The sequence below is a fragment of the Rhodotorula graminis genome (assembly GCF_001329695.1).
Source record: "Rhodotorula graminis WP1 unplaced genomic scaffold RHOBAscaffold_13, whole genome shotgun sequence".
Taxonomy (NCBI): Eukaryota; Fungi; Basidiomycota; class Microbotryomycetes; order Sporidiobolales; family Sporidiobolaceae; genus Rhodotorula; species Rhodotorula graminis.
In genome coordinates, this window is record NW_017264940.1 from 361,792 (window position 1) to 389,767 (window position 27,976).

General features: G+C 68.3%; 12 protein-coding genes across 12 annotated transcripts; 6 read left to right on the forward strand and 6 right to left on the reverse strand.

The window, feature by feature from the left end:
* Window positions 1-32: 32 nt before the first annotated feature.
* RHOBADRAFT_55514 (uncharacterized protein) lies at window positions 33-976 on the forward strand (the record flags this gene model as incomplete). Its single annotated transcript, XM_018417887.1, has 1 exon — window positions 33-976. A coding segment is annotated over one exon (943 nt), but the record flags the coding sequence as incomplete, so codon positions are not given.
* A 181-nt stretch (window positions 977-1,157) lies between these two features.
* Window positions 1,158-2,415, forward strand: RHOBADRAFT_55515 (uncharacterized protein; the record flags this gene model as incomplete). Its single annotated transcript, XM_018417888.1, has 4 exons — window positions 1,158-1,197; window positions 1,322-1,807; window positions 1,892-2,067; window positions 2,192-2,415. 4 exons carry the CDS (start codon window positions 1,158-1,160, stop codon window positions 2,345-2,347), a joined length of 858 nt encoding a protein of 285 aa, XP_018268888.1. The 3' UTR covers window positions 2,348-2,415.
* A 150-nt stretch (window positions 2,416-2,565) lies between these two features.
* Window positions 2,566-4,390, reverse strand: RHOBADRAFT_46430 (uncharacterized protein; the record flags this gene model as incomplete). The annotated part of the gene is made up of 10 exons (XM_018414788.1): window positions 2,566-2,915; window positions 2,990-3,034; window positions 3,099-3,144; window positions 3,218-3,298; window positions 3,371-3,452; window positions 3,579-3,613; window positions 3,732-3,822; window positions 3,887-4,118; window positions 4,184-4,235; window positions 4,298-4,390. The coding sequence occupies 10 exons, from the start codon at window positions 4,388-4,390 to the stop codon at window positions 2,566-2,568; spliced, it is 1,107 nt and encodes a 368-aa protein (XP_018268889.1).
* A 654-nt stretch (window positions 4,391-5,044) lies between these two features.
* Window positions 5,045-6,698, reverse strand: RHOBADRAFT_55516 (uncharacterized protein; the record flags this gene model as incomplete). The annotated part of the gene is made up of 8 exons (XM_018417889.1): window positions 5,045-5,337; window positions 5,404-5,494; window positions 5,562-5,637; window positions 5,702-5,779; window positions 5,881-5,933; window positions 6,008-6,155; window positions 6,216-6,447; window positions 6,518-6,698. The coding sequence occupies 8 exons, from the start codon at window positions 6,696-6,698 to the stop codon at window positions 5,045-5,047; spliced, it is 1,152 nt and encodes a 383-aa protein (XP_018268890.1).
* Window positions 6,699-7,506: 808 nt separating this feature from the next.
* Window positions 7,507-9,184, reverse strand: RHOBADRAFT_46432 (uncharacterized protein; the record flags this gene model as incomplete). The annotated part of the gene is made up of 8 exons (XM_018414789.1): window positions 7,507-7,883; window positions 7,944-7,988; window positions 8,060-8,105; window positions 8,162-8,309; window positions 8,378-8,430; window positions 8,506-8,653; window positions 8,725-8,956; window positions 9,022-9,184. 8 exons carry the CDS (start codon window positions 9,182-9,184, stop codon window positions 7,507-7,509), a joined length of 1,212 nt encoding a protein of 403 aa, XP_018268891.1.
* Window positions 9,185-10,120: 936 nt separating this feature from the next.
* RHOBADRAFT_55517 (uncharacterized protein) lies at window positions 10,121-13,693 on the forward strand (the record flags this gene model as incomplete). The annotated part of the gene is made up of 8 exons (XM_018417890.1): window positions 10,121-10,924; window positions 10,985-11,327; window positions 11,397-11,599; window positions 11,672-12,580; window positions 12,655-12,905; window positions 12,983-13,087; window positions 13,172-13,300; window positions 13,377-13,693. 8 exons carry the CDS (start codon window positions 10,121-10,123, stop codon window positions 13,648-13,650), a joined length of 3,018 nt encoding a protein of 1,005 aa, XP_018268892.1. The 3' UTR covers window positions 13,651-13,693.
* Window positions 13,694-13,726: 33 nt separating this feature from the next.
* Window positions 13,727-15,896, reverse strand: RHOBADRAFT_55518 (uncharacterized protein). Its single transcript, XM_018417891.1, has 12 exons — window positions 15,827-15,896; window positions 15,714-15,765; window positions 15,533-15,655; window positions 15,401-15,467; window positions 15,154-15,272; window positions 15,022-15,088; window positions 14,897-14,937; window positions 14,680-14,827; window positions 14,551-14,611; window positions 14,410-14,488; window positions 14,317-14,340; window positions 13,727-14,241 (listed from the first exon to the last, which is right to left on the reverse strand). Exons 1-12 carry the CDS (start codon window positions 15,881-15,883, stop codon window positions 13,811-13,813), a joined length of 1,269 nt encoding a protein of 422 aa, XP_018268893.1. The 5' UTR covers window positions 15,884-15,896; the 3' UTR covers window positions 13,727-13,810.
* Window positions 15,897-16,659: 763 nt separating this feature from the next.
* On the forward strand, window positions 16,660-17,826 carry RHOBADRAFT_46435 (uncharacterized protein; the record flags this gene model as incomplete). The annotated part of the gene is made up of 4 exons (XM_018414790.1): window positions 16,660-16,666; window positions 16,729-16,788; window positions 16,849-17,037; window positions 17,105-17,826. 4 exons carry the CDS (start codon window positions 16,660-16,662, stop codon window positions 17,824-17,826), a joined length of 978 nt encoding a protein of 325 aa, XP_018268894.1.
* Window positions 17,827-18,440: 614 nt separating this feature from the next.
* On the reverse strand, window positions 18,441-19,621 carry RHOBADRAFT_32206 (uncharacterized protein; the record flags this gene model as incomplete). Its single annotated transcript, XM_018413017.1, has 5 exons — window positions 18,441-18,464; window positions 18,555-18,850; window positions 18,940-19,024; window positions 19,097-19,444; window positions 19,505-19,621. The coding sequence occupies 5 exons, from the start codon at window positions 19,619-19,621 to the stop codon at window positions 18,441-18,443; spliced, it is 870 nt and encodes a 289-aa protein (XP_018268895.1).
* Window positions 19,622-20,207: 586 nt separating this feature from the next.
* RHOBADRAFT_55521 (uncharacterized protein) lies at window positions 20,208-21,223 on the forward strand (the record flags this gene model as incomplete). Its single annotated transcript, XM_018417892.1, has 3 exons — window positions 20,208-20,564; window positions 20,659-20,827; window positions 20,979-21,223. 3 exons carry the CDS (start codon window positions 20,208-20,210, stop codon window positions 21,221-21,223), a joined length of 771 nt encoding a protein of 256 aa, XP_018268896.1.
* Window positions 21,224-21,484: 261 nt separating this feature from the next.
* Window positions 21,485-23,423, forward strand: RHOBADRAFT_38957 (uncharacterized protein; the record flags this gene model as incomplete). Its single annotated transcript, XM_018413581.1, has 4 exons — window positions 21,485-21,884; window positions 21,969-22,176; window positions 22,286-22,913; window positions 23,086-23,423. Exons 1-4 carry the CDS (start codon window positions 21,622-21,624, stop codon window positions 23,421-23,423), a joined length of 1,437 nt encoding a protein of 478 aa, XP_018268897.1. The 5' UTR covers window positions 21,485-21,621.
* Window positions 23,424-23,577: 154 nt separating this feature from the next.
* On the reverse strand, window positions 23,578-27,472 carry RHOBADRAFT_55523 (uncharacterized protein; the record flags this gene model as incomplete). The annotated part of the gene is made up of 6 exons (XM_018417893.1): window positions 23,578-24,641; window positions 24,731-25,026; window positions 25,116-26,227; window positions 26,322-27,074; window positions 27,148-27,334; window positions 27,411-27,472. 6 exons carry the CDS (start codon window positions 27,470-27,472, stop codon window positions 23,605-23,607), a joined length of 3,447 nt encoding a protein of 1,148 aa, XP_018268898.1. The 3' UTR covers window positions 23,578-23,604.
* Between the last annotated feature and the right edge of the window lie 504 nt (window positions 27,473-27,976).

A 27,976-nucleotide genomic window follows, 5' to 3' on the forward strand; every position in this document is an offset into this window, starting at 1 on the left:
ATATGGAAGTATAACGGTTCGTCGTCGACGAGCCGTTCGCGGTCGAGCTCCGCTTGCGCGTCCGCTCGACGCCGGCGACGACGAGCACGCAGGGCGATCACGGTCGGCGGCGGCGAAGGGTCCGCCTCGCGGCGCAACACGTCGAGTGGCACGCGCCGGCGCTTGGGCCTGTCCCTTGCCCTGGCCCTTCCTCCTCTCCCTCGTCCTCCTCCTCCTCCTCCCTCGCGCCCGCGTCGACTGCGCCGCTCACCCCGTCGGCGGCCGCACCGCCACACCGCCCCGCCGGCCACGCCGCGCACCCGAGCAGTTCGGCGCTCCCCCTCCCCGGCGCGCTCCCCTCGACCCTCCCGCCTCGCCCGCACCCGCACCCGCACCCTCACCCGCACCCTCACCCGCACCCGGGCCCGCACCCGCGCCGAGCGTCCCTCGACGCGCCCGCCCCGCCCCCCGCCCCGCCGCACGCCCCCGCCCACGCCCTCGCACACGCGCAGGACCGCCCGGCCCCGACGCTGCGCGGCGTGCGGATCCCGCTCGCGCGCCCTGGGCGCTCTGCTGCTGCTGCCGCGGCGGCAGGAGCGGGCCCCTCGGGCTCGCCCTCGGCAGGCGTCGTGCGGCTCGGCGCTGGGCTCGTCGACCTCGGCGAGGTGGTGCTCGAGCCCTCGTCCTCCTCCGACGGCGGCGGCGGTGGCGCGCCGGTGCGGCAGAGGCAGGGGCGGTGGCACGACGTGGCGTGGTCGTGGCGGTTCGTGCCGCGCGTCGAGGGCCTGCTGCGCGTTGGGGGCGTCAGGGTGCTGCTCCTCGAGAGCGGCGAGGAGGGCGACTCGGAGGAGGAGGAGAAGCACGAGGGCGCGGGCGACGAGAGGTGCGCGAGGACGGTGCTCGAGCTGGACACGGTCGCAGAGGTGTGGGTCGAGGCGTAGAGAGTGCCGAGGTTGGCGGCGGGCTGCACCGATCCGAGCGAGAGGTTCAAGCGGCGCGAGGAGAGCGAGGTGGCGACAACAAGCTGTGTCGGTTCGAGGGTCGGGGCGTGCTTTCGAGAGGCTGCTTGGACTGCGCTGCACTGGTCTCTGGTTCACAGCGAGGCCGAGAGAGAGCGACGAGCGAGGTTGACACTCCTCCCCGCTCAGCCTCTCATCGCCTCTCGGCTCTTGACCACCATGGCATCACGCACGCTCGCCCGCTCTCTGCTGAGCCCGCGTTGCTCTTGCAAGGCCCCGACCCGCCTCGCATCCCGTCAGTCGCCGTCCTCGTCGCGCCTCGAGCCCGGCCTTTTTTCCCTCCTTCATCAGCGCGGTGCACTCACTCGACCCCGGCCCCGCAGACGCCGCACGGCACCAGTCGACAGCAGCAACACCACCAGCACCAGCACCAGCCGACAGCAGCAGCCCTTCCTCGTCGTCGCCGTACCGCGTCGTCGCCGCCGCGCTCCTCTCCCGCCCGCCCCTCGTCCTCCCCGCCCTGTCGCCCCTCGAGCGCTCGTACTACGCCTACCAGCGCAAGATCCACCGCGCCCTGTCGAAACCCACCTCGTCGGCCACGTCGTGGTTCTTCAAAAAGGGCTCGGCCGCCGAAAAGGCCTTTGGCGCGTTCGACCGCCGCGTCGACAACGAGGACAACGGGCGCGACGAGCGCGCCGACGCGCGCGCGTTCGAGATGGCCGGTGAGGAGGTCGAGGGCGCGCCCGAGGTCATGGGCTGCGAGACCGAGGCGGACCGCAAGGGCGACCTGAGGAGCTTGGAGCGCAGGGCCGACCGCACCTTGTACCTCTTGCTCAAGAAGAAGCGCGACCAGCACGCGTGGCAGTTCCGTGCGTCCCTCCTCTCTCTCTCTCTCTCTCTCTTCCCGCCCAACCACTCGCCTGACTCGCCCTCCTCCCTCCCCGGCGCCGCAGCCCAAGGCGCCGTCGACGGCACCGAGTCGCTCGTCGACGCCGCGCACCGCGAGCTCGTCGAGGAGACGGGGCCCAACGTCGACGCGTGGCCCGTCGGTCGCGTGCCCGCCTCGGCCCTCGAGTACCCGTTCCCGCCCGAGCACCGCAAAAAGTTCCCGCAGCACGAGGCCGCGAGGGTGCGTCGGCTTTTGCTCTCTCCTCTCTCTCTCTCTCGCGCTCGTCGTGCGGGCTGTCGCTCGCACGACAGCATGAGTGCGGCAAGGACAGCGGCGACTGACACTCTCTCGCCTCTCCCGGCAGGTCTTCTTCATGCCGATGCGCATCGTGCGCGGTCAGCCGGTCCCGAACGCCAAGGAGGGCATCGTCGACTTTGCGTGGCTCACCAAGGAGGAGGTCAAGGACAAGGTGTCGACCGAGTACTGGGACGCCGTCGCGCCGGCGCTGTCGGACAAGTAGAGCCGGCGCGCCACGTTTCTTGAGGGCGCGCGAGCGCGAGGGGCGGGCAACACTGAGCGTCGAGCACGAGACGAGGGCGGCGCTGCGAGAGAGGCTGCTGCTTTCCCCGAGAGCGACGAGATGAGCTGTCTCTGTCTCTTGCTGCCCCTCTCTCTCTCTCTCTCTCGCTCATGCGCGTGGACCTCGAGAACAGTGCCGGCGCCTCTCTCGCTACAGCTTCAGCTCCTCCCACCAAGCTCGACCTCGCCCTTGTCGCGCTCCCTCGCCCGCTCAAACCTCACCGCGTACGGCACCCCGAGCGCGAGCTCGAGCGGCCCGTGCGCGGGCGCCGGCGCCGGCGCCTTGACCTCGTCCCCCTCGTCGCCGTCGACCGTCACCTCGCGCGAGACGTGCACGTGCACTGGGACCGGCGCCACCGCCGACGCCGATGCTGAGCGTGAGCGCTGCGCCGAGGACGAGTGGCGTCGCTTGAAGGACGAGTGCGGGCCGGCGACGCGTGGCACGAAAGAGCCGCTCGAGGGGGAGGGGTCGGACGAGCTCGAGGAATGCGAGGAGCTGCGGGCGTTGACTAAGGGAGGGGCGAGCAGGGAGCGTCAGGGCGAGGGCGGCGGGCGAGAGAAGGCCGGGAGAGAGAGGACTCACGGGTGGCCATGACCGAGAGGACGTAGACGCGCGAGAGCTGGAACGCTGCGAGGGTCCGAGCGGGTCAGCGCTTTTCCTGCGCCGCCGCGCAGAGAGCTCGCCGACGCACCCGTGATCGTGTACCACAGCTGGCCGCCAACGATGACCGTGAGGATCTGCGGCGCCCGGTCGAGAGCAAAGTGAGCGACTTGGCGGTTCTCGCTCGAGGCGAGAGGAGAGAGGACGCACGAGCGTGATGACCTGCACGACGAGCGACGCCGCGTTCGTCTGCATGGTCTTGACTTGATGACGATGCGGCCGAGCGGGTTCCTGTAGAGAAACACCGTCAGCTCGGCTTCGGACCGCGAGAAGGTCAAAGCGGGAGGAGGAGAGGCGAGCGACGCACGAGCGAGAGAGCTTGGCGCTCGTCGCCGGGCCCAGCTCTCGTTGAGAGCGGATGATGACGTAGTAGGCGATGGCGCCGCTGCGAGTGGGGAGAGGAGGCGGGACATGACGGAAAAGGAGGAGTGAAACCTTAAAAGCTTTAAAAGCCTTATATATTCTTTTTTTTCTTATAAAACTTAAAACCTTAGAGATGAGGATGTCGCACAGCACGCCGGCCGACAGCCAGGTGTAGAGGAGCCACTGCGAGAGAGACAAAGTCAATCTCGACGAGCCATGAGAGCTTAGTACGTTAGCCATGAGGGTTTAGTTCGTTAAACATGAGAGCTTAGTACGTTAAACATGAGAGCTGGGCGAGTACGGAGCTGAAGACCGCCGCCGTGAGCTCGAGGAGCAGCATGCCGCTCGGGAGCCACCAGTTCTCCCTATTGCTCACGACCCACAGGCGCCACCTGCGAGAGAGCCAGCATCAGCTGAGGCTCGACCTCCTCTAAAGAAAGAGAGAGCGAGACTCACGTGAAGAAAGCGTGAGCCAGAAGGACGTTGATGCCAGTGAGGATCGCAAAGACGTGCAGCGACCGAGGAAACTTGGCAAGGACGAAAGGGTCGAGCGCCGCCTCGACCGTGTACCGCCAGGCCCACACACACTGGTTCACCGTGTCGAGTAGCGTCGTGAAGGTGAGGACGCCGACGAGGAGCTTGAACGCGAGGCGGTCGGTCGAGCTGAAGCGCGAGAAGTACGACCCGACTGCGGGCGGGAAAAGCAAAAGTCAGTGGATGCGCCTCGACGGCCTCGTACGACGTACGGCGCACCCATGTAGAACAGGACGCCAAAGAGGATGCAGCCGAGGAACGTCGCGACGAGCTGCGAGGACGAGGAGAGTCGGACTCTGTTGAACTTGCGCCCGAGGCTCGAGCGGGACGCACCACTGGCGCGACCACGTTGGCGATGGCGTACTTGAGGAGTCCGAGCTGAGCAGCTTTCGCAGGCGAGGCGGTGGTCGCAAGGACGTCGGCCATCTTGCTGTCGGGCGAGGTACAAAGCGGGGACAAGGAAGAGCCGATGCGAGCGGACGAGGGACAGCGGCGCGGTGTCGATGCGCGAGCGAAGGCTCGTCGAGAGGAGACAGGAGGCTCGCGAGGTGCAAACCGCTGCGGCGGACCAACGTCCGCCCTTCCTGCGCCTCGTAAATGAGGACGAGGCGCGAGCGCTCGTCCGACGGCGCAGTTTCCGGTTCTCGTCGTCTCGCGATCACGGCTCGCACTCGGTCCCTGAGTCAGTCATTCAGCTGCGCAAAGCCACGCGATCTTCGCTGCTGAGCGAGCGACGAGAAGTCGCCGAAGGCGAACGTAGTCGGAAAGCCAAGCGAGGAGCGCAGGCTCGTGCGCAGAGAGCCTGCGCAGGTGAGCGAGCTCTGTGCTGCCCAGCGCTCTCCTGCAGAGAGTCTGGTCTGCACGAGAGAAGGAGAAAAGCAAAGCGTGCGCGAGCAAGGGCAGGAAGACAAGCGGGAACGAGCCTGAGCGCAAGCGAGGGCGCACCTCGAGACACCCTCTGCCGGCTGTGTACGCTCGCGCAAGGCACGACTCGCTCTCTCAAGAGGACAGGGAGACGCAGGCGGACCCCATTACAGCCAGGACTCGGACCTTTTGAGCCTCCCCCTCGCAACGCAACCCTCAGTACTCCCCCTTCCGGCCCATCTCGAGCTCGTCGCCCTTCTCAAGCCCCTGCACCCGCTCAAACCGCACCGAGTAGGGGCTGCTGAGCACAAAGTCGCTCGCGCTCTCGTCGCCGTCGTCGATCTTGACCTCCTCCGAGACGTGGACGTGGACCGGGACCGAGTTGGCGCCGACGCCGTGCCGGCTGAACGTCGCGCGCACGTTCTTGGTCGACGCGTTGGCGTGCGTCGTACCTTCGCGAGAGGTAAAGGCGGCCGACTCGCCCGGGCCAGCCTGGTGGCGAGCGTTCACTACGAGGGCGAGAGGGTCAGTGCGTCCTCGTCGCTCAGGGGAAACTCGAGAGAAATCGGGCGTACGCGACGCGATGAGCGAGATGCTGTAGAGTTTGCTCATTTGGAACCCGGAAATCGAGTACCAGAGAGCCTGGCCACGACAAACCATGACGACCTGGCGAGGGAGGCAAGTCAGTGGTCGTCCTTCTCGGCTCCGGCTCGAGCGAGAGGTTGGAGCGCACGAGCGTGACGGCGTGGACGATCAGAGAGATGCTGTTGGTCTGCATCGTCTTGATGACGATCCGTCCGAGAGGGTTCCTGCGGCGGAAGAGCTGTGAGCGAGGGCGCAAGCTCATGAGAGGGAGGGGGAAGAGGGACGTACTCGCGAGAGAGCTTGGCCTTGGTGGCGGCGCCGGCGAGCCGTTGAGGACGAATGACGAGGTACCAGGTCATTCCGGCACTGCGCGACGAGGGCGAGAGGAAAGAAGGCGAGGGGGAGGAGAGGACGAGGAAGGTCAGGTCGACTCGGCGACGACGCGATAGTCGAGGGGGTGGACGCACGTGATGAGGACGTCGCAGATGAAGCCGGTCGTCAACCAGGTATAGATGAGCCACTGCGTGCGCGGTCGAGGAAAGGAGTCAGTCGCGGTGTCGAGAGGGAGAGAGAGAGAGAGGCTCGAGCGCGCACCTTTGCCTCGCCAAACTCGGTCATGTACGTGTGCGACCGGACCCAGCTGGCGAGGTAGAACGCGAAGCAGCACGCGGTGATCTGGAGGATCATCATGACGCCGGGCAGGACCCAGTTCTTGCGGTTGCTGACGACGAGGACGCGCCACCTGCAGAGACGGCGAGTCAGTCTTGCGCGACGAGGAAGAGAGAGATAGAGCGAGACGCACGTGAAGAAACCTTGGGCGAGGAGGACGTTCATGCCCGTCATGCACGCGTAAACTACGAGCTGCGCCGGAAAGATGCTGAGGACGGCGGGATCCGTGAAGGCCTTGACGGTGTACAGCCATGCCCACGAGCAGTCGTTGATCGTGTCGCCGAGAGACGACAGGGTGAGGAACCCGACGAGGAGCTTGAAGGCGAGGCGGTCGGACGAGCCGAACCGCATGAAGTAGACGACGGCTGCGAGGAGAGGACCGAGTCAGGGGGCTCGTCCGCGTCGAGGAGAGAGGGCGGAGAAGAGGGGACGCACCCATGTAGAGGAGAACGCCGTACAGGAGGCAGGCCATGAAGCTCGCGAGGACGATCGGCGTCGTGATCTCCCTCACGGCCCACTGGAACAGCGCGAGCTGCTCTGCTGCCGCTGCCGCCGCTGCTGCTGCCGCTTCAGGGTCTGTCGGGATGGCGTCGGTCGGCATGAGGAAAGTCGACATGACCGCAGGCGGGCACGAGAAAGGAGAGAGACGAAAGAGGAGAGCGAGAGTCGACGAGGAAAGGGAGGAGCGGGTCGACGGCGCGAGGAGAGCCGGCGACGCCGAGATGGGCCAGCGAAGCGCTTCGGACAAGGCCCATTCCGGCCTCGTAGCCGAGCGCACTCAGCCACCGAGGTGCATTTTCTCGAGAGAGCGCTCGCGCCCGAGGAGGAGCGAGCACCGGGCCCAGCGAGCGAGCCGTCCACCGCCACCCTTTGTGCAACCAGCGCGCGCCATGTGGCGGCTCGGAGGCGAGGCTCGAGCGGGCGCTAGGTCGAGCATGATGGGGCTCGAGGGCTTCGCAGCCTCGTCGAGGCTGCACGGAGAGCGGGGGTGGTGCTGGATGAGCGCCCCCGCTCGGCGCGAGGTGCAGCGCGTGCAGCACCGCGTGCTCGTGTCCAGCCTTGAGAGAGCAGTAGCACGCTCTGTGTCGAGTCGGCGGCTCGCCCCGGTGCGCTGGCGAGGTGGACGAGGGACGAATCGGGTCGGGGCGATGAGGCGGCTCTGGCGTGGCCGAGGGCGACAGGCGGTGCGGCGGGACTGCTGGCGGGCGTGCAGTGTCGGCAAGGAGCAACGCGTAGCAATGCGCTCGTGCTCACAGCGGAAGGGGCGGCGTAGACGATGCCAAATCGACCTCGTCCTCCTCGTCGCCTCGAGCCAGCGAGCGGGCCGCAAGTCTCGGATCTCTCGCTTGCTCTGCGACCGTCGAAGATGCGGCAACACGTTCAGCTGTAGTTCGCACGACCTGTCAAGCCCGCCGACCCTCGTTTCACGACCGTGCCCAGCCGCGCTCGCCTCGCGCCCGGCCCTCTTTCATGCCCAGCTCGATGTCGTCCCCGTCCTTGACCGACGCCCGCTCAAACGTGACCGAGTACGGCGTCGTCGAGCCGAGCGCGACGAGGTCCTTCGACGCGCCGCCGCCGCCGCCCGACTTGTCCGACTCGGCGTCGGCGGAGTCCGCCTCGTCGACCTGCACCTCGACGTGCACGTCAAAGACGGGCATCGACTGCTGCTCCATGCGGCTCCTGCGCGCCGCACTCGTCGCGCCCGTGCGCTGCTGCTGCTGCTGCTTGCTCGTCGCGCTCGAGCGCGGGTCCGGGTTGAACGAGTCGCCGGCGTCGGACGAGGCGAGCGTGCGGGCGTTGACTGCGCGCGTTGCGAGCTGGGTCGGCGCGACTCACAGGAGGAGAGGGACGGAGGACGGACGGGTGGCGATGACGTTGATGGCGTAGCACTTGGCCTCCTGGAATCCTGCGAGGCGAAGAAGGAGAGGTGAGCTTGTGGGCTCGTGCGGCGGCGACGAGAGAGAGAAAGGGACGGACCAGGGACGTTGTACCACAGCGTGCCGCGCCTGGTGACGATCACGATCTGCAAGAGAGAGGTGTCAGGCGAGGGGTGACTCAGGAGGAGAGAATAGCACGCACGAGGGTCACCGTCTGCAGCAAGAGCGAGACGCCGTTGGTCTGGAAGCTCTTGACGACGAGGCGGCCGAGCGGCGACGAGCGATTGGTCTTGAGCACGCCGCCACCGAGACGCTGGGGGCGGATGAGGAGGTAGAAGGTGATGCCGCCGCTGCAGAGAGACGAGGCGAGGCGGGGTCAGTGCACGGTGCGAGGGAGAGGTTGGCAAGGGAGGCGCACGTGATGAGCACGTCGATGACGATGCCTGCCGAGATCCACGCCCACATAATACCCTGCAGGAGGTACGAGGGAGAGCGTGAGCTTCGGGCGAGGAGGAAGGAGAACTTGAGAAGGAGGAGGGAACGCACCTCGATCTCGGGAAACGACGCCAAGTACATCGTCTTGTCGGTCCACCAGGCGAGGTACATCGCGAGACCCGCCGCCGTGAGCTCGAGGACGAGCATGCCGACGGGCAGCCACCAGTTGCGCCTCTCCGAGATGACCCAGAGGCGCCACCTGCGGGCACGCGAGCGCGGCGTGAGCGACGAGACGAGGGGAAGTGGGAGAGAGAGAGGTGGGCGACGCACGTGAAGAAGACTTGGGCGACGAGTACCGTGACGCCCGTGAAGATGGCGTAGACCGTAAACGTCTCGGGAAGTTGCGCGACGATGGTCGGGTCGGCAAACACCTTGATCGTGACGAGCCACGCCCACGCGCACTCGTTCATCGTGTCGCCGACGCAGGCGACCGTGAGGAAGCCGACGAGGACCTTGAACGAGAGGCGGTCGGACGAGCCGAACCGGACGAAGTAGGTGGCCGCTGCGGGTCGAGAGGCGTGGTCAGTAGCTCGTCCGCCTAGAGAGGGGAAGGGCAGAGGGACGCACACATGTACAGGAGGATGCCGCACATCATGCAGGCGATGAAGCTGCCGATGACGACGGGCGTCGTGATGTTGGCGACGGCGAACTGCAAACGAGCGAGCTGCTCGGCGGCAGCTGCTGCGACAGCAGCAGGGTCGGTCGAAGGAGCCGCAGCAGCTGCAGACATGCTCGAGTCTGAGAAGAGAGTGTGGTTGAAGGGAAGAAGAGCAAGAGAAGCAGAGTCTCGAGCAGCAGAGGCCGGCGGCCTTGGCTTGGCCGAGGAGGTCGCGAACGACCCCTTGCGCGCTTGACATCGAGCCGCCCGCACTTGACACCCCGCAACGAGCGCGCGAGGGCCGCCCGACATTGAGTCGAGCCTGAGCTGGCACTCTCCCGCCGGCGAGAGAGAACAAGAGCGGGACCGGGCGCGGCGATCTTCTGCGCGCCTGTCCCTCGCTCGTAGCGCTGCGAGGCTCGGCTCTGGAGGCGGTGGGTGACATTGTTGACCGACGCATCAGTCGCGCGCAAGGGGCGCTTCGGGTTGTCGTCGAGGCGCGGCGCGAGCGGACGCCTTTGTGCAGAGGCGCCTCGAGAGCGCCTCGACCCGAGCCCGACCTGCAGCTGCAGCATGTGCGGCTCGTGCACCTCGATCGCCCGGGGCACTCGGCGCGAGAGGCTCCGTCGGCGAGTTGAAGGGCTCGCTGCTGCCGCGGCGGCGGCCGGCGGCGGGTGGAGGCGAGGGGAGGACGCTTGGCGAGTTGGCCCGCTGGGGCGATAGCGGCGGCTGCAAGCGAGAGCAGCTAGCTGTGGCACCGTCACGCCGGTGTGCGGAAAGCAGCGGTGCGGCGAGAAGGAGAGGGAGGACGACGGGCCGGACTCGTCCTCATCAACCAACGAGGCTCGCTCGTCGCCTCGCACTCTAGCACTGCTGCTGGACGGCCACAGCTGGTCACAGTCGCCTGTCGACCGTACTGCACCAACTTCCAGCTCGGCCCGCCGACTTCCTCGCACTCGCCGGTGGGGCAGGCACCGCCTCGTTATCCGGTCCGTCTCGAGCTCCTCAGTGCCACTGCGAGGTCGGCACTGACTCTACGTGACCGACACACAGCCTGCGCGACCCGCTATGGACGCCAAGAAGACGCTGCGCGAGTTGCAGCGCCTCTTCTCCTCGACCGCCCCCTCGTCGTCCACCTCGTGCCCCGCCAACCCGTTCCCGGCGTACGCCCTCCCGCCCGACATCGTCAGCCTCCTCGAGGAGCACATCCGCACCTTTGCCTCGTCCTTCCCGCTCAGTGCGGCGGGCGCAGCCGCCGGCCAGTCCGAGGGCGAGCGCGAGCGCGCCCGCTGGCGCGAGGGCCTGCTCGACATCTGGACGTCGGCCGAGCCCCTGCCCGGCACCGAGCGCGAGCTGCACAACATCGGCAAGGTGTCGGCCTTCCTCGCGCTCCTCGACAAGTTGAGCGCCGACGTCGGCGACGACGACGAGGCGGCCTTGATCAGCCGCCAGGACATCGGCTCGGTGTGGTGGAACGCCGTCCTGCGTCGCACCATGCTCGGCACGGCCAAGGAGGACGACTCGGCGGCGTCGACGCCCCGTGCGCCTCAACCTCGAGGGCGCAAGCTCGACCGCAAGGGCAAGGAGCCCGCCCACCCGTCGTCGTCCTCGTCGTCGTCGAGCACGCCGATCCTCCCGCTCTACGTCTCGCGCCAAGCGCTCGCCGCCGCGACGCGCATGATCGTGTGGGGCATGGTGGCGCCGAGTCGGAGCCAGGGCGAGCAGGCCGACGACTGGGTGTCGCCGTTCGCCGGCCTCATCCTCAACGAGTACGAGGACCGCGCGCTCGCTCGGCTCAAGGGCCTCGACGAGGGCTACGGCATCCGCAACCTCGAGGAGTGCCTCATCATGTGGGGAGAGAAATCGCCCAAGGTGCGTCCGCTGGTCCTCGCTCTCTTTCGGGCGCCCAGACTGACCCGGTCCTCCCCGCAGGCCTTCTTCGCCCGCCTCTCGACCTTGCTTAGCCCGAGCCTCCCGGCCCTCCTCCCTACTTCCTCCCTCCTCCTGTCGTTCCTCGCCCGTCACTCGGCCAAAGCCTACCACGCCCTGTCGACACCGCTCGTCGCCAACCTCGTCACGGCCGCCCTCACCGTCTCGTCGGTCGCGACCGTCTCACTCGCGCTCAAGTGCCTCGACATATTTGTCGCGACGCTCCCCGTCATCATCGGCGAGCACCTGTTTGGCATCATGGCCGTGTACGCCCGCGCCGTCTCGTGGGAGACCGCCCAGGACCTCGAGGACGACGGCGACGCGCACGAGCCCAGCCCGACTGAAGGTGCGCCGCCGCTCTTCTTCCTCCCGATCTCTCTCCCGAGCCTTCACTGACCAGGTGCCGCGCCCCCAGATCTCTCGCCGTTCCTCGAGGTCGACGACGACAAGGTGCCCAACCCGACTGGCCTGTTCACCGTCCTGTACGGCATCTACCCGGTCAACTTCACGGCCTTCCTGCGCGACGCCAACGCGTACCTGCGCGACAAGGCGTGGCCTGGCGCGCTCGGCGACGGCGTCATCGACGTCAGCTCGGTCATGGTCCGCACCCGCAGCGAGGTGCGTTCTCGCGTCCCTCCTCGAACCTCTCTTCCAAGAGGCAGCACTGACTTGGCTCGCTCCCCCTTGCAGCCTATCCTCCGCACGCACACGCTCCACCCGGACCTGTTCGGCGGCGACGCCGCCAAGGAGCTCACCGACACCAAGCGGTGGGCTCGCCTCGAGGCGGCCGACGTCCGCGCCCAGTGCGACCGCAACGTGGCCCAGCCCATCATGGCCGCCGCCGACGACTGGCGAGGCGCCGTGCCCGTCGCCGAGCTCGAGCACGACGACGCACAGCCGCAGAGCGCGCGGTCGGCCGGGTTCGAGCCCGTCGAGGAGGGCGTCCCGCTCGACTCGACCTCGGCCACGCCCAAGGCCACCTCGCCCGGCCCGTCTCGCTCGGCCTCTCGCGCTGTGTCGCGCGTCCGGTCCGCGACGCCCTCGACGACGGGCACGGCGTCGCCCGTGCGCGTCTCGACGCCCCTCATGCCGGCGACGACCCACTTTACCAACTTCCAGGCGCTCCAGTCGACGGCCGGCTCGCCGACGAGCATGTCGCCCGCGCGCCGGTCCGGGTCGCGCTTCCGCGTCGCGTCGGCCAACTCGGACGGCGTGCCCGAGTGGCCCGGCACGCTCGAGCTGTCGGGCATGCACGGCGCGCCCGTCGCCTCGGCGGCGCACCCGCACAACCACCCACACGCACACCCGCACGCGCACCCGCTCGCGCCGTCGACCATGTCGCGCCGCTCGTCGGGCGTCGCGTCGCACGGCACGGGCGTCGGCCTCCTGTCGCCCGAGCTCGTCCCTGTCGGCAGCACGCGCGGTGTGTCGCCCGCGCCGACGACGGCCCACATCGTCAAGCTCGAGCGCGACGTGCTCCTCCTCAAAGGCGAGGTCGACTTCCAGAACTACCTCAAGCAGCTTCACCTGCAGCACATGGGCACGCTCCATCGCGAGAAGGTGCTCGAGTCGGGCGCCGAGGCAGAACGGCAGAGCTCGGTGGGTCCTCGCCTTGCCTCCTCTTCCCCCTCTTTCTCTCTCGCGTCGAGCCGTCCTGACCCTCGTTTGCGCAGTTCCGCACGATCCGGACCTTGCGCGCTCAGCTTCGCGCGACGCAGAACGCGCTCGACCAGTTGCGCTCGGAGCAGGCGGCGACCAAGGCCAACTGGACGGCGCACATTGCCGACTTGCGCGACAAGCTCTCGACGCTGCGCGAGCAGCGCATGCGGTGGGACCACGACGAGAAGATGCTCCAGGCCGAGGTCGCCGACTGGAAGGACCGGTTCGACAAGAAGGGCAAGGAGCTCGTCGAGGAGGGGTCGGCGTGCGTCCCACTCTCGCTCTCTCTCTCTTTCTCCTCCTTCCTCGACTCGACGACTACTGACACGACGACGCACACAGGCTGTTCGACTTGCGCAACCAGGTGTCGCTCGACGAGAAGAAGCTGTCGCGCATCGCCGAGTACGAGCACCGCATCGAGGCCCTCACCAAGACGCTCGCCATCTGGTCCGTCTCCCTCTCTCTCTCTCTCTCTCTCCCTCATCTCGCTCGCTTCGCCGTGACTGACGCCTCGTTACCCTGTGTCTGCAGCGACGCCGACCTCGTCAAGTTTGTCGAGCAGCGCAAGGAGATGAACCTGCTCGTCGGCGAGTGGAAGAAGAGCGAGCTCTTGCGCGAGACGGTCGAGCAGGAGAGCAAGCTGCTCAAGAAGGCCCTGCGGTGCGTCTCACTCTCTCTCTCCCTCTCCCTCTCGTTCTCTGACGCGACCGTCACTGACGACCGTCCGCTCGCGCAGCGCGATGGAGAACGACCTCGCCGAGGCTCGTCGCTCGGCCGCCTCCTCGGCCGGCCCAGGCGCCGGCGTCTCGTCGTCGGCGTCCAAGGGCGAGCTCGTGCAGCTCAGGCGCGAGATGGACCGCCTGCGGATGCGCAACCTCGAGCTCGAGGAGCGGCTCGCCGACGTGCTCGACGACAAGGACGCCGATGTGCTCGCCGGGAGCGAGGAGGCGGACGAGGTGACGACGGGAGAGGACCACGATGGGCTCGTCGCGAGCAGCAACGGGCGATAGCGTCGACGACTCGCAGCGCAATGATGCAGCTCTTTTCTCGCGCACTCGGTCTTGTCGAGGATAAAGCGGTCCGTGAGAGGAGAGAGAGAAAGTGTACAGCTGTTCCAGTGACTCGTCGGCATGTCGCGTATCGTATCAAGCTCGTCGCCCCACTTGCGAGTCAGACGACGTCGTCGCCCGTCGGCGCCGTCCGAGGCGCGCCCTCGTCGTCCTCCTGCGCAACCCGGTCCAGCTCGGCAATGTCGACCTCCTGCTCGCCCGCGCCGCAGCTCTTCTCGCCCATGACGTCGTCCGACGTGCTCGCGCTCAGCGCCTCGCTGCTCTGCACGCCCTGCTCGTCGTCGTCGCAGTCGTCCACGTCGCACGCCGGATCCATGTCGCGCTCGTAGCACGGCCCGAGCGTCCCGACGGCCGTCGTCGCCTCGGACCGCTTGCGGCGCTGCTGCGCCTGGTCGAGCGCGATCGTGCGCGACGTCGAGGTCTGGAGCATCGAGTTGATGGGCGTCGGCTGGGCCCCTTGGGAGCGGGCTGCGCCGGTCGTGAGCGAGTACTTGGAGAAGGACACGCCGCGAGGGTTGTCGCGGGCGAGGACTGCGCGAGGAGGAGGGGCACAGGGTCAGTAGCTGCTCTCTTTGAGTCGAACGTACACGAGAGACTCGGACGCACGAGAGACGATGACCGAGCCCGAGTCTGCGCAAGAGAAAAGGTGAGCTCGAGGTTCTTTGGGAAGGCCGACGACCGAGGAGCGGGACGACGCACAGAGCATGCTCTCGAGCATGGCTGGCACGGCGTAGATGAACTTGCCGGGCGACGCAAAGAGGAGGACAATGATGATGACCTTCGAACGCATGAAAGGTCGGCCTCGACGCTCTGTCGGGAATGGACGAGCGAGGGACGCACCTGGACGAGCAGGCCGACCGCGTTTGTCTTGGCGGCGAGGCCTGCGAGCTGCCTCAAGCGTCTGATGGGAGGCGAGGTCAGGTTGCGGCGGGACGACGGGGACGAGCTGAGGCGAGACGGGGGACGCACGAGTCGTTGAGCACGATCCCGGCGTGCTCTTTCCTCGGCTTCCACACGAGGTACCAGAACGTGTCGATCCTGCGTATCGAGAAAGGCGACCCCGTCAGGAGTGCCTCGAGAGGAGGAAGAGAGAGCGGGACGTGCGTGATGGCGAGGTCTGCAGAGGGGCTCGAGCGTCAGTCTCGGTTCGAACCTCGATCTCGAGGGGTGGAAGGAGGGGACGCACCGACGAGCAGGAGCAGGACGAGCCACCCAAAAGTGACGATCCTGCGAGAGAGAGAGAGAGAGGGATGAGCTGCCGGAACGGGCCGCTCGAGGACGGACCGAGAAGGGAGAGAGAGGAGGACGCACGCGACCGTCATAAAGTCGTTCAGGACCTTGTTTGGCGAGATTTGCGTCGTGAGGAAGATGATGCACCCTGCACACGCGACGCTGTGAGTTCTTGGGGCGTACGAGGAGGAGAGGGAGGACGGCGCGACGCACCATAGGCGGCGACCGACCCGACCGCGATCAAGCCCGGGACCCACCACCGCTTGCGGCCGCCCATGACCCAGCAGCGCCACGCGTACCACAGCTGGGTGACACAGACCGTGAGTCCTCTGCGGCGAGGCGGAAAAGAGTCAGGCAATGCGAGGAGGGGAAGGTCGAGGACAGGCTTGGACGAACACGCTGCGAGGACGAGGACAGTGAGCGTTTGTGACAGGGCGCAGGCCAGTGGATGCTCACGTACACGACGAGGAAGAAGATGAAGGACGGCACGAGGGGCATGAGGTCGTCGGTCGAGGTGATCTCCTTGCCTGTGTGCGAGAGGAAGAAAGTCAGGCCTCGTCGGTCGACCGAGAAGAGAGCGTGCTCGACGGACCGCTGATCATCCAGGTCCAGGCCGAGCACGTCGCCGTGACGGCTATCGACGACAGGGTGAGGAAGAGGACGAGCGCCCTGAGGACGCCGCGGTCTCGAGGGAAGTGCTTGAAGTAGAGGCAGGCTGGTCTCGTCGCCGTCAGTGCTGCTCGTCGATCTTGACACAGTGAACGAGGACGCACCGATGCAGAGGATGACGCCGCACAGGCAGCACGAGAGAAAGGTGCCGACGAGCTGTCGGGCGTGAGAGAGATCAGTTCCCGGTCGAGCGAGGAGGTGGGGGACGGGGACGCACCACAGGTCGCAGGACGTTGCTGAGAGAGTCGTCAGAGAGCGAGACCGAGGGCGCCATGGCGTAGCGTGCGAGGCGAGCTCGCAGCAGAGGTGCAAGAGGGAGAAGAGCAGGGAGCGTGGCGAGGGAGAGGCCAAGGCCAGACGCGAAGCTTCGAGCAGCTCGCACTGCCGCATCGCGAGTTCAACCTCGTCCGTCCCGAGTGCGGCGAGTGCGGCTCTGTTGGCGAGACCTTCTACAGGCGCAAGCGGTGCAGCCAAACTCGGGAGCACGGTCGACGGCGCGGGACGAAGCCGACTTCCCCAAGCGGCGAGGGCGCGCACAGCGAGCAAAAGCCAGGCGCTGTCCCGCCCAGTGTGGTCGGCCAAGCAGCCGGCCACGGCGACGGAAGCGGCGCGCGAGCTGCACGGCACGTTGAGCCCGAGTCGAGAGATCGGGACAGAGCTGGCGGAGCGAGTCGAGGGGGAGAGGAGCGACGGCATCGGCTGGGGGAGAGCGGCGAGCCCGTGCTGCTGAGCCTCGAAGAGCTCGAGAGGGTGGCGCGCTGGCCTGCCAGACTGCAAGAGCCGTCGTCACAGACCGTGCCGCCGTGAGGGAGCGAGACCAAGTTCATCGGCGGAGAGTGGACGTCGGGTTGGCCCCTGGCTCACTACCGGCCTCGCAGTACGACAGCGAGGCTTGCATGCGCCCTTGCTGCGCTTGCCAGACCGCGGCCAAGCCCCAGCGCGCCCGCTCTGTGCTCTTGGACGCCCCACCTCGTCGTCCTCCTCCCGAACCTCGTCGTCACCGGCAAGCTCTCGTCGGCGACGCACACGGCTGGGATATCGCTCGCGGCGATGTCACGTGTGCGTCCCTGCCTCTCCTCCCCTCCAAAACAGAGCTGACCTCTGCGTTGCCGCTCACAGTGCGCGTCCTCTCGTCGCCCTTGAGGCGGTGCCTCCTCACCAACAAGGTCCTGCCGTGCGGTGCGTTCCCTCTCCCTTCCATCATCCTCTGCAGCCACTGACCCTCCTGCCCCCGCACAGAGATGATGGTCCGCTTCGAGCTCGCCCGGCCGCCCAGCACTTCGACCTCGAGCAACTCGCGACTCGTTCTTCAGCCATCGCGCGTTCTCCATCCCCGGTTCGAGGACCGCCTCTCGCGACAAGGCTCGACGGGCAAGGCCATGTGGGTCACGTGCTGGGCCGAAGCTGTCGCCGTCCTCGCGCAAAAGGGTGCGTCCCTCGCACTCCCCTCCCTTCTCTCACAGGACGGACCCTGACGAAGCTCGCTCCTCCGCAGGCTCGTACAAGCGTCTCAACTCGTCCGCCGTCATGCTCCCTCCACGAGCCGTCACGGCGCACGTCCACTCGCTCCTCGCGCGGCGCGTCGCCCACGAGGCAGAGCTCGTCGCCGAGCGCGTCAAAGCGTGGCCGGCGGCGTCGATCCCGGACGTGCGACGAGCACCGGTGCTGCGCGTGCGGGTAGACGAACTCGAGAGCACGGCGCGCGAGCTCGACGCCGCCGGTCGGCGGCTCGTCGGCGTGCTCGACCTGTCGCCTTTGCCGTCGACGGGCGAGGTCGCCGATCCTGCGCCTCGAGGACCGTTCAGCTCCAACGTTCCTCTCGCCTCTGCCGCCTCGTCAGCCCGCCGTTACCACCTCCCGACCTTCCTCACCGGCCTCGTCCTTCCACCTTCCTCCCTTTCTCCTCCCTCACCGACCGCCGACCCGCCCGATCCCTCAGCTCACCTCCTCGCCCTCACCCGTCACCCACTCGACAGCCTCGTCGACTTTCTCTCGCGCCGCCTCGCCCGCCTCGACTCGACCTCGTCCCCTTCCCCGCCCCCACCGAGCGAGGGCGACCTCTTCGTCCTGTCGGCGCCCAAGGCGTGCGACGACGCGGCGGCGCAGCGCCAGGCCGAGGACCTCGTGCCGCTCGTGCTCGCGCTCGAGCGGTGCAGGATGTGGAGCGGCGAGGCGTGGGCGGGCGAGAGGGGGGAGGAGGAGGAGAACGCGTCGTGAGGGAGTGGGGGGTGACGACGCTCCAGCTGTAGCCGCACGCCTGCAAGCCTCTCTCGAGCTCAACAGAGAGCGAACGAGATAGGCGCGCAGGAGCCGCTACGCGGGTCAGGGACGACCTCTCGCGCGGCTTGCTGCCCCGCTCGGACCTTCTCTCTCTCTCTCGCTCGGCCCTCTCAAACTCGTCCTTCTTCTCGAGAGCGCCGACACTCGCAGGCCGCAGCTCCTCCTGTCCCACTCGCCGTCGCTCTCTCGCAAGCAACCGCACAGGACGAGAGAGTTCGCTTCTCTCGCTCGCCCGCCCGCCCGCCGCCCGCCGGGGTCCGTCCGCCCGCCCGGCTCTCTCGCGCGCTCCGCTCTCGCGCTCTCGCACGCGAACCAATGCCGCTAGTCGGGAAGGAAAGACAGGGCGTAGAAGTACAGCTATGCAGATCGAGACAGGCCTCGAGTCGCCCCCTCGACCTCGACACTGTGCAAGGCGCGACGAGGACGAGGAGAGAGAGAGCGAGAGGGGGAGGGGGAGGGAGGGGGAAGAAGAGGGGACCGCCTACAACACGTCGGTGCGCCCACGCCCTGGCGCCGTCACGACCTCAAAGCGTCTCGTCGAGATCGAGCGCTCACTTGTGGCGCTGGTACTGGGCCTGTGGGGGCGACGAAGAGGAGAGAAGGGTCAGATACTCTGGTTCCCGAAGAGGAGGGGGAGGAAAGAGAGAAAGGGGGAGGGGACGCACGACCAGCATGGCGTGGTCACGCTCGTACGGCTCGAGCGTGAGCTGCTCCCTCGGCTTGAAGCTCTCGCTCTGGAGCTTCTTGACCTCTGCGGCAAAGACGGCCTCGGCGGGCGCGGTCGAGTCGATGCACGACGCCTTGATCGAGATGACGGCGTGGCCGCCGTTCTTGAGGAAGTGGTGCGCGTTGAGGGCGACGATGCGCGCCTGGTCGGGCTGCGCCACGTCGGCAAAGACGACGTCGACCATCGAGAGCAGCATGCGGTACTTGTTCGGGTGGCGCGCGTCCTCAACGATGGCTGTTCGTGAAGCGCGAGGGATCGTCAGTACGAGATCGTGATAGAGAGAGAGACGCCGAGAGAGGGAGGGAGAGGAGGAGGGGACGCACGGATGACGTTGGTGCGCTTCTTGGCCATGTTGACGAGGTCACGGCCCGAGCGGTGCGAGAACTCGACGGCGTAGACGGTGCCCTCCTGCGAGAGTCGATGCACGAGTCAGTGACGGCGCATCAGGAGGGGGACAAAGGAGGGGAGTTGTGGACGCACCGGGCCAACGACGTCGGCGACGTGCGAGACCGAGGTACCGGACGCGGCGCCGAGGTAGAGGACCTTCTTGCCCGGGCCGATGTGGATGTCGTCGAGGCCACCGAGGATGCCGGCCGCCAACTTGGAGCGGAACGGGTTCCACACGCGGTACTCGACCTTCTCGGCGGGCAGCGACGGGTCCGAGGCATTGGGCTGCTCGATCGAGATCCGCTTCTCGCCGTACACGCTGTCGCCAGGGACGAGGTTGCGCGTGACGAGGAGGTGCTCCTTGCCCTTGGCGACAAACACGCCCGGGTGCCGGTGCGGCTCGAGGATCACCTTGGCGCCGCCCTTGGCCCCGACGCCGCCCTTTGCGCCGCCGCGTCCACCGCCACGTCCTCCACCGCCGCGGGCACCGCCACGGGGCGCACCGCCGCGTCCGCCGGCACCGCCACGGCCGCCGCCAAAGCCGCCGCCACGGCCGCCGGGGGCACCGCCGCGCGACGAGAATCCGCCGCCGCGACCACCGCCGCGACCGCCGCCCATGCCGCCACGAGGGGCGCCTGGTGGTGTGTCGGAGTCGAGGTTCGAGGGTCGAGTCGGGGTCGGGGTCGGGTCGAGGGAGGGGATGGGAGAGGGAAGCGAGTCAGTGAGTGTAGGCGGACGACGAGAGAGCGAGAGACGGACCGCGTCCACCGCCACGGCCACCGCGACCACCGCCAGGAGCGTCTGCACGGTCGCAAAGGGAGTGTGTGTCGGGGTTGGCGAGGGGCGCAGAGCACGCAGGAGGGTGAGTCGAGATGAGCGAGGGAGGGGGGAGGAGGAGGGATGGGAGGTGGCAGAGAGGGACAACGAGGAGAGGTCAGCGGGTCGTTCGACGACGTGAACGGGTCGCAAGCGGTCGACTGACTGAATGCCATGCTTGTACGAGTGGCTGGGGGAGTGTGTAGAGGCGAGCTGGAGGCGAGAGTGGGCTTGGTGCGGGCGAGTGACTTCGCTCCGAGCTCAGTTGCGTCCCACCTTTCTCGCCTCCCCTCGACCTTACCTTCCAGTTTCGCACCGCTGCGCCCGTATCTCCCCACCTCGACCCGAACCTCACCTCGACCGCGCACCCTCGGCCACCGCGCACACCATGTCGAACAACCCCGCCGACGACTACCCGTCCACCGCCGCCTTTACCCCGACCTCGCGCTTCCTCGTCGCCCTCTCGTCCTTCCGCGCCATGCACCTCCGCGACCCCTCGTCTCCCACCACCGCCGCCGACGAGCCCGCACCAGCACCAGCACCGGGTGCGAGCACGCCCTCGCTGCGGTACCACTCGACGCTCGAGCTGTACGCGCGCAAGCTCAGCGCGCTGTCGACCGTCGACGCGCTGCGGCGAGGGCCCGGCGAGGCACTGTTGCTCGCTGCTGCGTCGCAGCACGTCAGGAGGTGGGAGCGGCCGCGCAAGGACTATGCAGAGGGGCTCAGCGGGTACAAGATGTGGCGGGTGCGTCCCCTCTCCTCCCTTTCCTCCTCCCTCCCCGCCGCCCGTCGCTCACCGACTGACCTCGCCCCCGCCCGCGCCCCACACCGTACCGCAGACGGCGCTCAACAAGTTCCACGCCGACATTGCGCACGACGTCATGCGGCAGGCGGGCTACGTCGAGGACGATGAGGGCGACGCCGAGCTGTTTGGGCGCGTGCGCGACTTGCTCCTCAAGAAGACGCTCCAGAGGGCGCCGTTGCCGGAGCGCGAGGACGAGCTCAAAGGTGCGTCTCGAGTCTCTCTCTCTCTCTCTCTCTCTCTCTGAGCGCCGATGTGCGTCGTAGCGAGGGCGGCGTCGAGCGAACGACCGACTGACCCTCCCTCGTCCCGCGTCCTCTCCTTCCTCCCCCCTCTTTCCCGCCGCACCACGCGCAGACCCCGAAGCGCACCTGTTCGAAGACGCCGTGTGCTGCACCTTTCTGCACCTCGAGTTTACCCAGTTCGCGTCGTCGTTTGCGGGCGACCGCGACAAGCTCGTGCGGCTCGTCGCCAAGACGTGGGCCAAGATGGGCCCGCTCGGGAGGGGGGTTGCGGTGCAGGAGCTGGTGGGCAAGCTGGGCGACGAGGAGAGGCAGGTGGTGCTCGATGCGGTAAAGGGCGCGGGCGCGGCGGCGGCGTGAGGCGGTCGCGCGCTGAGGTGGGTCGAGCGGCGGGGTCAGGTGGGAAGAAGCGTGGGCAGTGGGGACGTAGAGGGGGCTCGGTAGCTGTGTGATAGAGACTCGTGCATCGATTGCAGTAGACACAGCTCTGCACAGTGCTGGGGTTGACGAGAGAGAGCTTCATCAGTTGGCCTCGAGCTCGAGACTCGCCTGACACTCCGGCCGGCTCTCTCTCCTCGCTCACCCGCTCCAGCGCTAGCTGCTCTGAGCCCATGTCCGACTCGGAGGACCACTCGCACCACAGCGGCGGCAGCAGCAGCAGCGCCGCCTCGCGCAGCCCGTCGCCCGCACCAGTCGCCTCGACCTCGCGCACCACCACCACCACCAAGGACAAGGCGACGCTCGTGCCCGCCGGCGGCATGCTCACGACCGAGACCAAGTCGACCGCGACGTTCGCCTCGCTCGGGCTCCTGCCCGCCCTGTGCGACGCGTGCGCCTCGCTCGGGTTCACGGCGCCGTCCCAGATCCAGGAGGAGTGCGTCCCTTACGCCATCGAGGGGCGCGACATTATCGGCCTCGCCCAGACGGGATCGGGCAAGACGGCCGCGTTTGCGCTCCCCATCTTGCACCACCTGTGGGAAGACCCGCAGGGCTTGTTCGCCGTCGTGCTCGCCCCGACTCGGTGCGTCCCGCCTCTCTCTCTCTCTCTCTCGTGGGGGCATCTCTCGTCGAGCGCACTGGACTCACTCGACCCCGGCGGCAACAGCGAGCTCGCGTACCAGATCAGCGACACGTTCACGGCGCTCGGGAGCGGCATCGGCGTTCGCGTCGCCACCATCGTCGGCGGCATGGACACGATGGCCCAGCAGGTCGCCCTCGCCAAGAAGCCTCACGTCATCGTCGCGACGCCCGGTCGCCTCCAGGACCACCTCGAGAACACCAAAGGGTTCTCGCTCCGCAACTTGCGCTACTTGGTGCGTCCGCGGCCGTTCCGCTGGGGGCAGCTTGTCCGGCCTTGGCTCGACGAGTCGGCGCCCACGTGGACGTGAATTGCCCTGACACTCTCCTCCCCAACTCCCGCAGGTCCTCGACGAGGCGGACCGCCTGCTCGACCTCGACTTTGGGCCCGTCATCGACAAGATCCTCAAGGTGATCCCGCGCGAGGGTCGCCGCACGTACCTGTTCTCGGCGACCATGACGACCAAGGTGGCCAAGCTGCAGCGCGCGTCGTTGCGCGACCCGGTCAAGCTCGAGGTGTCGAGCAAGTACCAGACCGTGTCGACCCTGCTCCAGTACTACCTCCTCGTCCCGCTCAAGCACAAGGACCTCCACCTCGTGCACCTCCTCCACACCCTGTCGGGCCTCACGACCATCGTCTTTGTGCGCACCGTCGTCGACGCCCAACGGCTCGCCATCCTCTTGCGCCTCTTGGCCTTCCCGGCCGTGCCGCTCCACGGCCAGCTGTCCCAGTCGGCGCGCCTCGGTGCCCTCAACAAGTTCAAGTCGGGCAACAAGTCGATCCTGCTCGCGACCGACGTTGCCAGTCGCGGACTCGACATTCCCTCGGTCGACCTCGTCGTCAACTATGACCTGCCGACCAACTCGAAGGACTACATCCACCGCGTCGGGCGCACGGCGAGGGCGGGTCGCAGTGGCAAGAGTGTCACGCTCGTGACGCAGTACGACGTCGAGCTGTTCCAGCGCATCGAGGGTGCGTCCCTCCCTCCCTGCGTCCTCGTTTCTCTCCTTTCGCCAGCCGGACTGACTTTGCCTTTCTCTCCCTACCTCCTCTCTCTCTCTCTCTCTCTCTCTCTCTCTCTCACACACACCCTCCCACCCTCCAACCGCGTCGCTCGCCGCACCCCGCACCCCGCGCCTCGCAGGCGTCATCGGCAAGAAGATGGACGAGTACCCGCTCGGCGCATCGGGCAAAGCCGAGGCGCTCCTCCTCTCGGAGCGCGTCGGCGAGGCCCAGCGCGAGGCCATCCGCGAGGTCAAGGAGCTCCAGCTCGGGGGGTCGCTCGGCAACAAGGGCAAGAAGCGCCGCGCCCAGGACGAGGGGGACGAGCGCGACCGCGACGACGATGAGCGCGAGGCGGGCATGCCGCGCGTTGGGGGTGGCGGTGGCGGTGGCGGTGGGCGCGGTCGAGGAGGCGCGAGGGGCGGACGGGGAGGCGGCGGTGGGCGCGGTGGCGGTGGAGGAAAGAGGGGCCGCAGGTAGAGCCGCTCGGGCCGCGCTCTGCAACGCCGTCCCGTCACGACGACCCTTCTGCCTCTCTTTCCTCTCGAGCAGCCTCTCGTCGAGAAGCGAGGCTTCTCTCCTTTGTGAAGGGAGAGCGAGAGCGAAAGCGATGAGCAGCAGTGACTCGAGAGCTCGTGAAAAGGCGCGTCGGCATTGCCGCTCAAGCTCCTCCCGGTCCTTCCCTCCCACCCTCTCTCGCTCCGCCATCCTCGTCCCTCCCCTCGCCCATCGTCGTCGCCGCCGCCGCGAACCCGAGCGACCCGCGGTCGAGCCACCTCGTGAGCAAGTCGGTGCCCGGGCCCTCGCCTCCTCCTCCTCCTCCTCCTCCTCCGCCGCCGCCGCCAGGGTCGTCGTCGCCCATCATGTCGCCGCCGACGCCCGTGCCCATGTCCATGCCCATGCCCGGCGCAGGACTCGGCGCGGCGCTCGGGAAGGGCGATGGCGCGCCGGGGAGGCTCGAGAGCGCGCTCGAGTGCGGGTGCGGGTGCGCGTTTGGGTGCGACGAGGGTGCGGACGACGAGGGCGGTGCGGCAGGGAGGTGGTGAGGGTGAGGGTGAGGGTGAGGTGGGAGCGACGGCGGCGAGATGGTCATCGGGTGGAAGGGCTGCTGGGCGTGCGTCGGCGAGGGAAAGTAGGCGGGGACCGAGCCGGCGCTGCCGAGCCCGCCGCCTGCGCCCGGCGTCGACATCGACATGCCGGGGCTGCTGCGCGGCGCCGAGTGTTGCTGCTGCTGCTGCTGCTGCTGTGACGGTGGGCCCGGCGGGTACGCTCCGCCGAGGACGCCCTCGATCGGGAGCGGGAGCGAGAGCGAGCCGTGCGTCGCGGCGCCCGACCCGCCGCCGCTCGTCGGGTCGGCCCACCCTGCAAGCGGCTGCCACGCGCCGGCGTTCGAGAACGCCATGCCGTGCTCGCCTCCCGCTCCTCCTCCTGCTGCTCCTCCTCCCTCGCCGCCGAACCCGCCCATGCTCCCTCCCGCACCTCCCGCCATCGTGGTCGCCGCCGCCGGGTCCATGACGAGACCGAGGCTGACGAGCAAGTCGGTCTGGTCCCACGAGCCAAAGTCGAGCACGGTCGACGGGTGCGCGCCCGGCCCGAGGTCGTGGCTGAAGCCGAGGAAGGCCTGGAACGGCTCGGCGATGGGTGCCGGGGCAGGGACGGCGTACGGCGAAGGGTGCGCAGAGGTGGTCGGGTGAACGCCTGCGAGAAAGAGAGAGGCGAGTCAGTTGATGCTCGAGGAAAGTGGGAGGGAGAGAGAGAGAGGAAGAGGACGTCGTCGAATGACGCACCACGCAAGAGACCCAGCTCGCGCTTGTGCTCGTCGACCTTGGTCGCCAACCGGACCCAACTCTCCCTCGCCGTCGGCCACACCCTGCCGAGCTCGTCGTACGCCCTCAGGACCGAGTCGTGGTGGTGCGGCGCATAGTCGGTCTGCTCGAACAGGGCGCGCGACAGGATGTCGAGCGTGACGTCGACCGTCGGGAGCGACCGCAGGAGCGTGAACGAGGTGCGGAACTGGCCGAGGACGTGGTTGAGGAGGCCGAGCGCCTGCGGGACAGGGTCGAGCGTCACGCTCGCGAACGACCTGTAGCAGGGCGAGGGCAAAGAGTCAGTGGCTGCACATGCGGTGGAAGGCCGAGATCATGGGCGGAGAGAGGAAGAATGGCGACGCACGGGTGCGGCCGCAGCTTGAGGTACAGGGCGGCGACGAGCATCTGCATCTCGACGGTCCACCTCGCCCTCTCTCCAACCCGCTCGACGCTCCCCCTCGCGTCGCCGAGCCGCAAGTCGCCCTCGAGCTGCTCCTCCCACGCGGCGAGCCCGGCGACGAGCTCTGCGCGCTCCTGCTCGCCCGCGGCGAGCCCTTGACCGTTGCCCCGGCGCGGGCACGCCGACCAGCGCAGGATGCCGAGCGCGACGGCGCACAGCTGGGCGAGGCGCGCGAACGTGACGAGCGCGTTGCTGCGCACGGCGGGTGGCGCGCCGGCCCCTCCTGCCCCTCCTGCTCCTCCTCCCGCCCCCGAGGTCGACGCCAGCTCTCCCGCTCTGCTGCCACCCTCTTGCGCGCCACCCTCGCCCGACGCTCCACCCGAGCCACCGCCCGCGCCTCCAGCCGTCGCCGCCCCCGCGCCCCACTCGTCGCGCAGCTCGGCCGCGCCCTTGTCCCCCCTCCACAGCTCCCAGTTGTCCGCCTCGTCGACGGGCGGGATCGGCACGTCATAGTCCTCGAGGACCGTGAGCGGCGGCCGGTCGAGGCGTAGCGCGACGAGCGCGTGCACGATGAGGACGGCGTGGAACGTGCGCAGCTTGAAGTGGTGCGGGTCGGGCGGGAGCGACGACGAGAGGTGCAGGGAGAGGGAGAGGGCGAGCGCGAGCGCGAGCGAGGACAGGGTCCATGCGCGCGAGAGGGCGCCCGAGCCCCAGTCAAACAGGGCGAGGAGGACCGCCGCTTGAACCGTCTCGAGCGTGACGCCGCCGCCGCCGCCGCCGCCCGGGCTGCCCGCCGCCGCCGACGAGGCGAGCACGTCGCGCATGAGGTGTGCGCGTGCGGCGTGCGCAAAGACGTGCGGCGCGTGCGTCGAGCGCGCGAGGTGCGAGTCGGGCGCGAGGTACGACGCCGAGAGGGCAAAGACGGCGAGGTACAGGGCGGGCGGGAGGTGAGGGCCGGTCGAGGTCGTCGCGGCGGTGGACGGGATCGAGGGCGGGTTCGAGGTCGAGGTCGAGTTTGGAAGAGGGTGAGGGTACGAGGGGAGGTGCGCTGACCAGCGCAGGAAGCGTGACTTGTCCTGCGACGAAAAGCAAAGTGATCGTCAAGGTCTGGGTCGAGACGACGCTCCCGTCCCGCATCGCGAGAGAAAGAGGAGAGGCAAGTCGACGCACGAGCATGGGCAAGCACGTCTGTCCGACCTGGTTGAAGTACAGGTCGAGGAGGACGTTCCTCGTCGCCTCGCCGGGCAGCTCTGGCACGCCGAGCTCGCCGTCGCCGTCGCCGTCGAGTGCACCACCGTGTCCGCCGCCGCCCTTGCCGCCACCACCGATGGACCCACCGTCAAAGTCGGGCACGGCCGCGTCGGCGAGCGCGTGCAGCGACAGGGGCGCGCCGTGGCCGTGCGCGTGCGGGAAAGCGACCGGCGGCGGGTGGCCCGGCCCACGCAGTGCAGCACTCGCGGTTGCAGCGCCGAAACCGATCGGCGGAGGCGCCGGGAGCGCGCCGTACGGGTTGTCGAGCGGCGCCGGCGGGCCGAACAGGTGCGACGCGTCCTCGACTTTGGGGCGTCCGCTCGCTCCTCCTCCTGCTCCTGCTGCACCGGGCGCACCGGACGACGACGCGCGTTTGGCGCTCAACGTTGCCGACGACGTCTTGGCGGCCTCGCGCGCCGGTACGAGCGGCGGCAGGACCGAGTCCATGAGGTCCGGGATGCGGCTCGAGGCGTACGTCGCCTGGTGCGCGTCGGCGGCCGTCATTGGCGTGCTCGAGGTCGGGTCGACAGGCGCCTGTGGGTGCGAGGGAAGCCGCGAGGTGCTGCTGGCGCCGTCGGGCGAGGGCGAGAAGGCGGATGCGGAGGATGGGTTGAGGGCGACGAACGTCTCGACGTGCGCCTCGAGCGAGGGGACGATGGGGAGGAGGTAACCCTGCGCGCGAGCGGGCGTGTCAGTGCAAGGACGGACACGGTCCCGGGCAAGAAAGAGGACAGGTCGGACGCACGAGGAGGCGCTCGAACGCCGAGCAGCGCTCCTCGAGGCTCTTTGCCTTGCCCGCCTGGGGCCCGCGCTTCTTGGCCGGGCGGGAAAAGGTGCAGCCGTCTGCGTGGCCGGCCTCGGTGCAGATGACGCACGGCGCATCGAGGTCGGCGCGCGGGTACGCCTCGCACTTGATGCGGCGGCGGCGGCACCTGCGTTGGTCGCGAGACGGGAGTGAGCTGCGCGAGTTCCTCGGCGAGTGAGAGAAAGAGAGAGACAAGACGCAACTGGTCGCAGGCTCGAGTGACGCGGCGCTTCTTCTGCGGGTGGTCGCCGTCCGAGTCGGCCATGGCGGTGGTGGACCGAGGCCGCGGCAAGGCGCGAGGTGGCCTCGTGGGCTCGGGTCGCGCGACCAGGGCGGGTTAAAGGGCCGTGAGGGTGGTAGGGGCGAGGCTTGGTGGGGCGAGTGGACCGAGGTCGTGGACGAGGCGATCAGCGGGAGCGAGATGGATGGGCGAGGAGGTGGACGAGGACTAGGGTTGCTCTACGAGCGAGGGGCGGTCGCGGGGGGCCGGCTCGAGCTGCAGTGGGCTCTCGAGGGGTGCTCGCCAGAGCGTGGCAAGCAGTGGTGCACACGTAGCAGGAGGAGGAGGGGGAGGAGCGCGGCCCCGCGTTTCGGCGGGTTTTGTCTCCGCGGCGGCCGGGCCAAAACCCGATCGCGCCTCGTCCCCTCTTCCAAGTCCTCCTCGTCTCGCTCTCCTCGCCCTGCTCGCCTGCTGCACGTCTGCTCCGCTACGAGCTCGCATGGCTCTGCTCGACCCGCACGCCGCACCGTCGGCCCCAACCGCCGGCCC

Excerpts from the sequence above, each read along its gene's own strand:
- RHOBADRAFT_55518 (XM_018417891.1), bottom strand. The coding sequence starts at position 15,883 with ATGGCGCCCTCGGTCTCGCTCTCTGACGACTCTCTCAGCAACGTCCTG. Across the intron at positions 15,273-15,400 it reads TTCATCTTCTTCCTCGTCGT|CAGAGGACTCACGGTCTGTG; the intron begins GTACGTGAGCAT and ends TCCGCCTCGCCG. Across the intron at positions 14,612-14,679 it reads GGGATCGTGCTCAACGACTC|ACGCTTGAGGCAGCTCGCAG; the intron begins GTGCGTCCCCCG and ends GCCTCCCATCAG.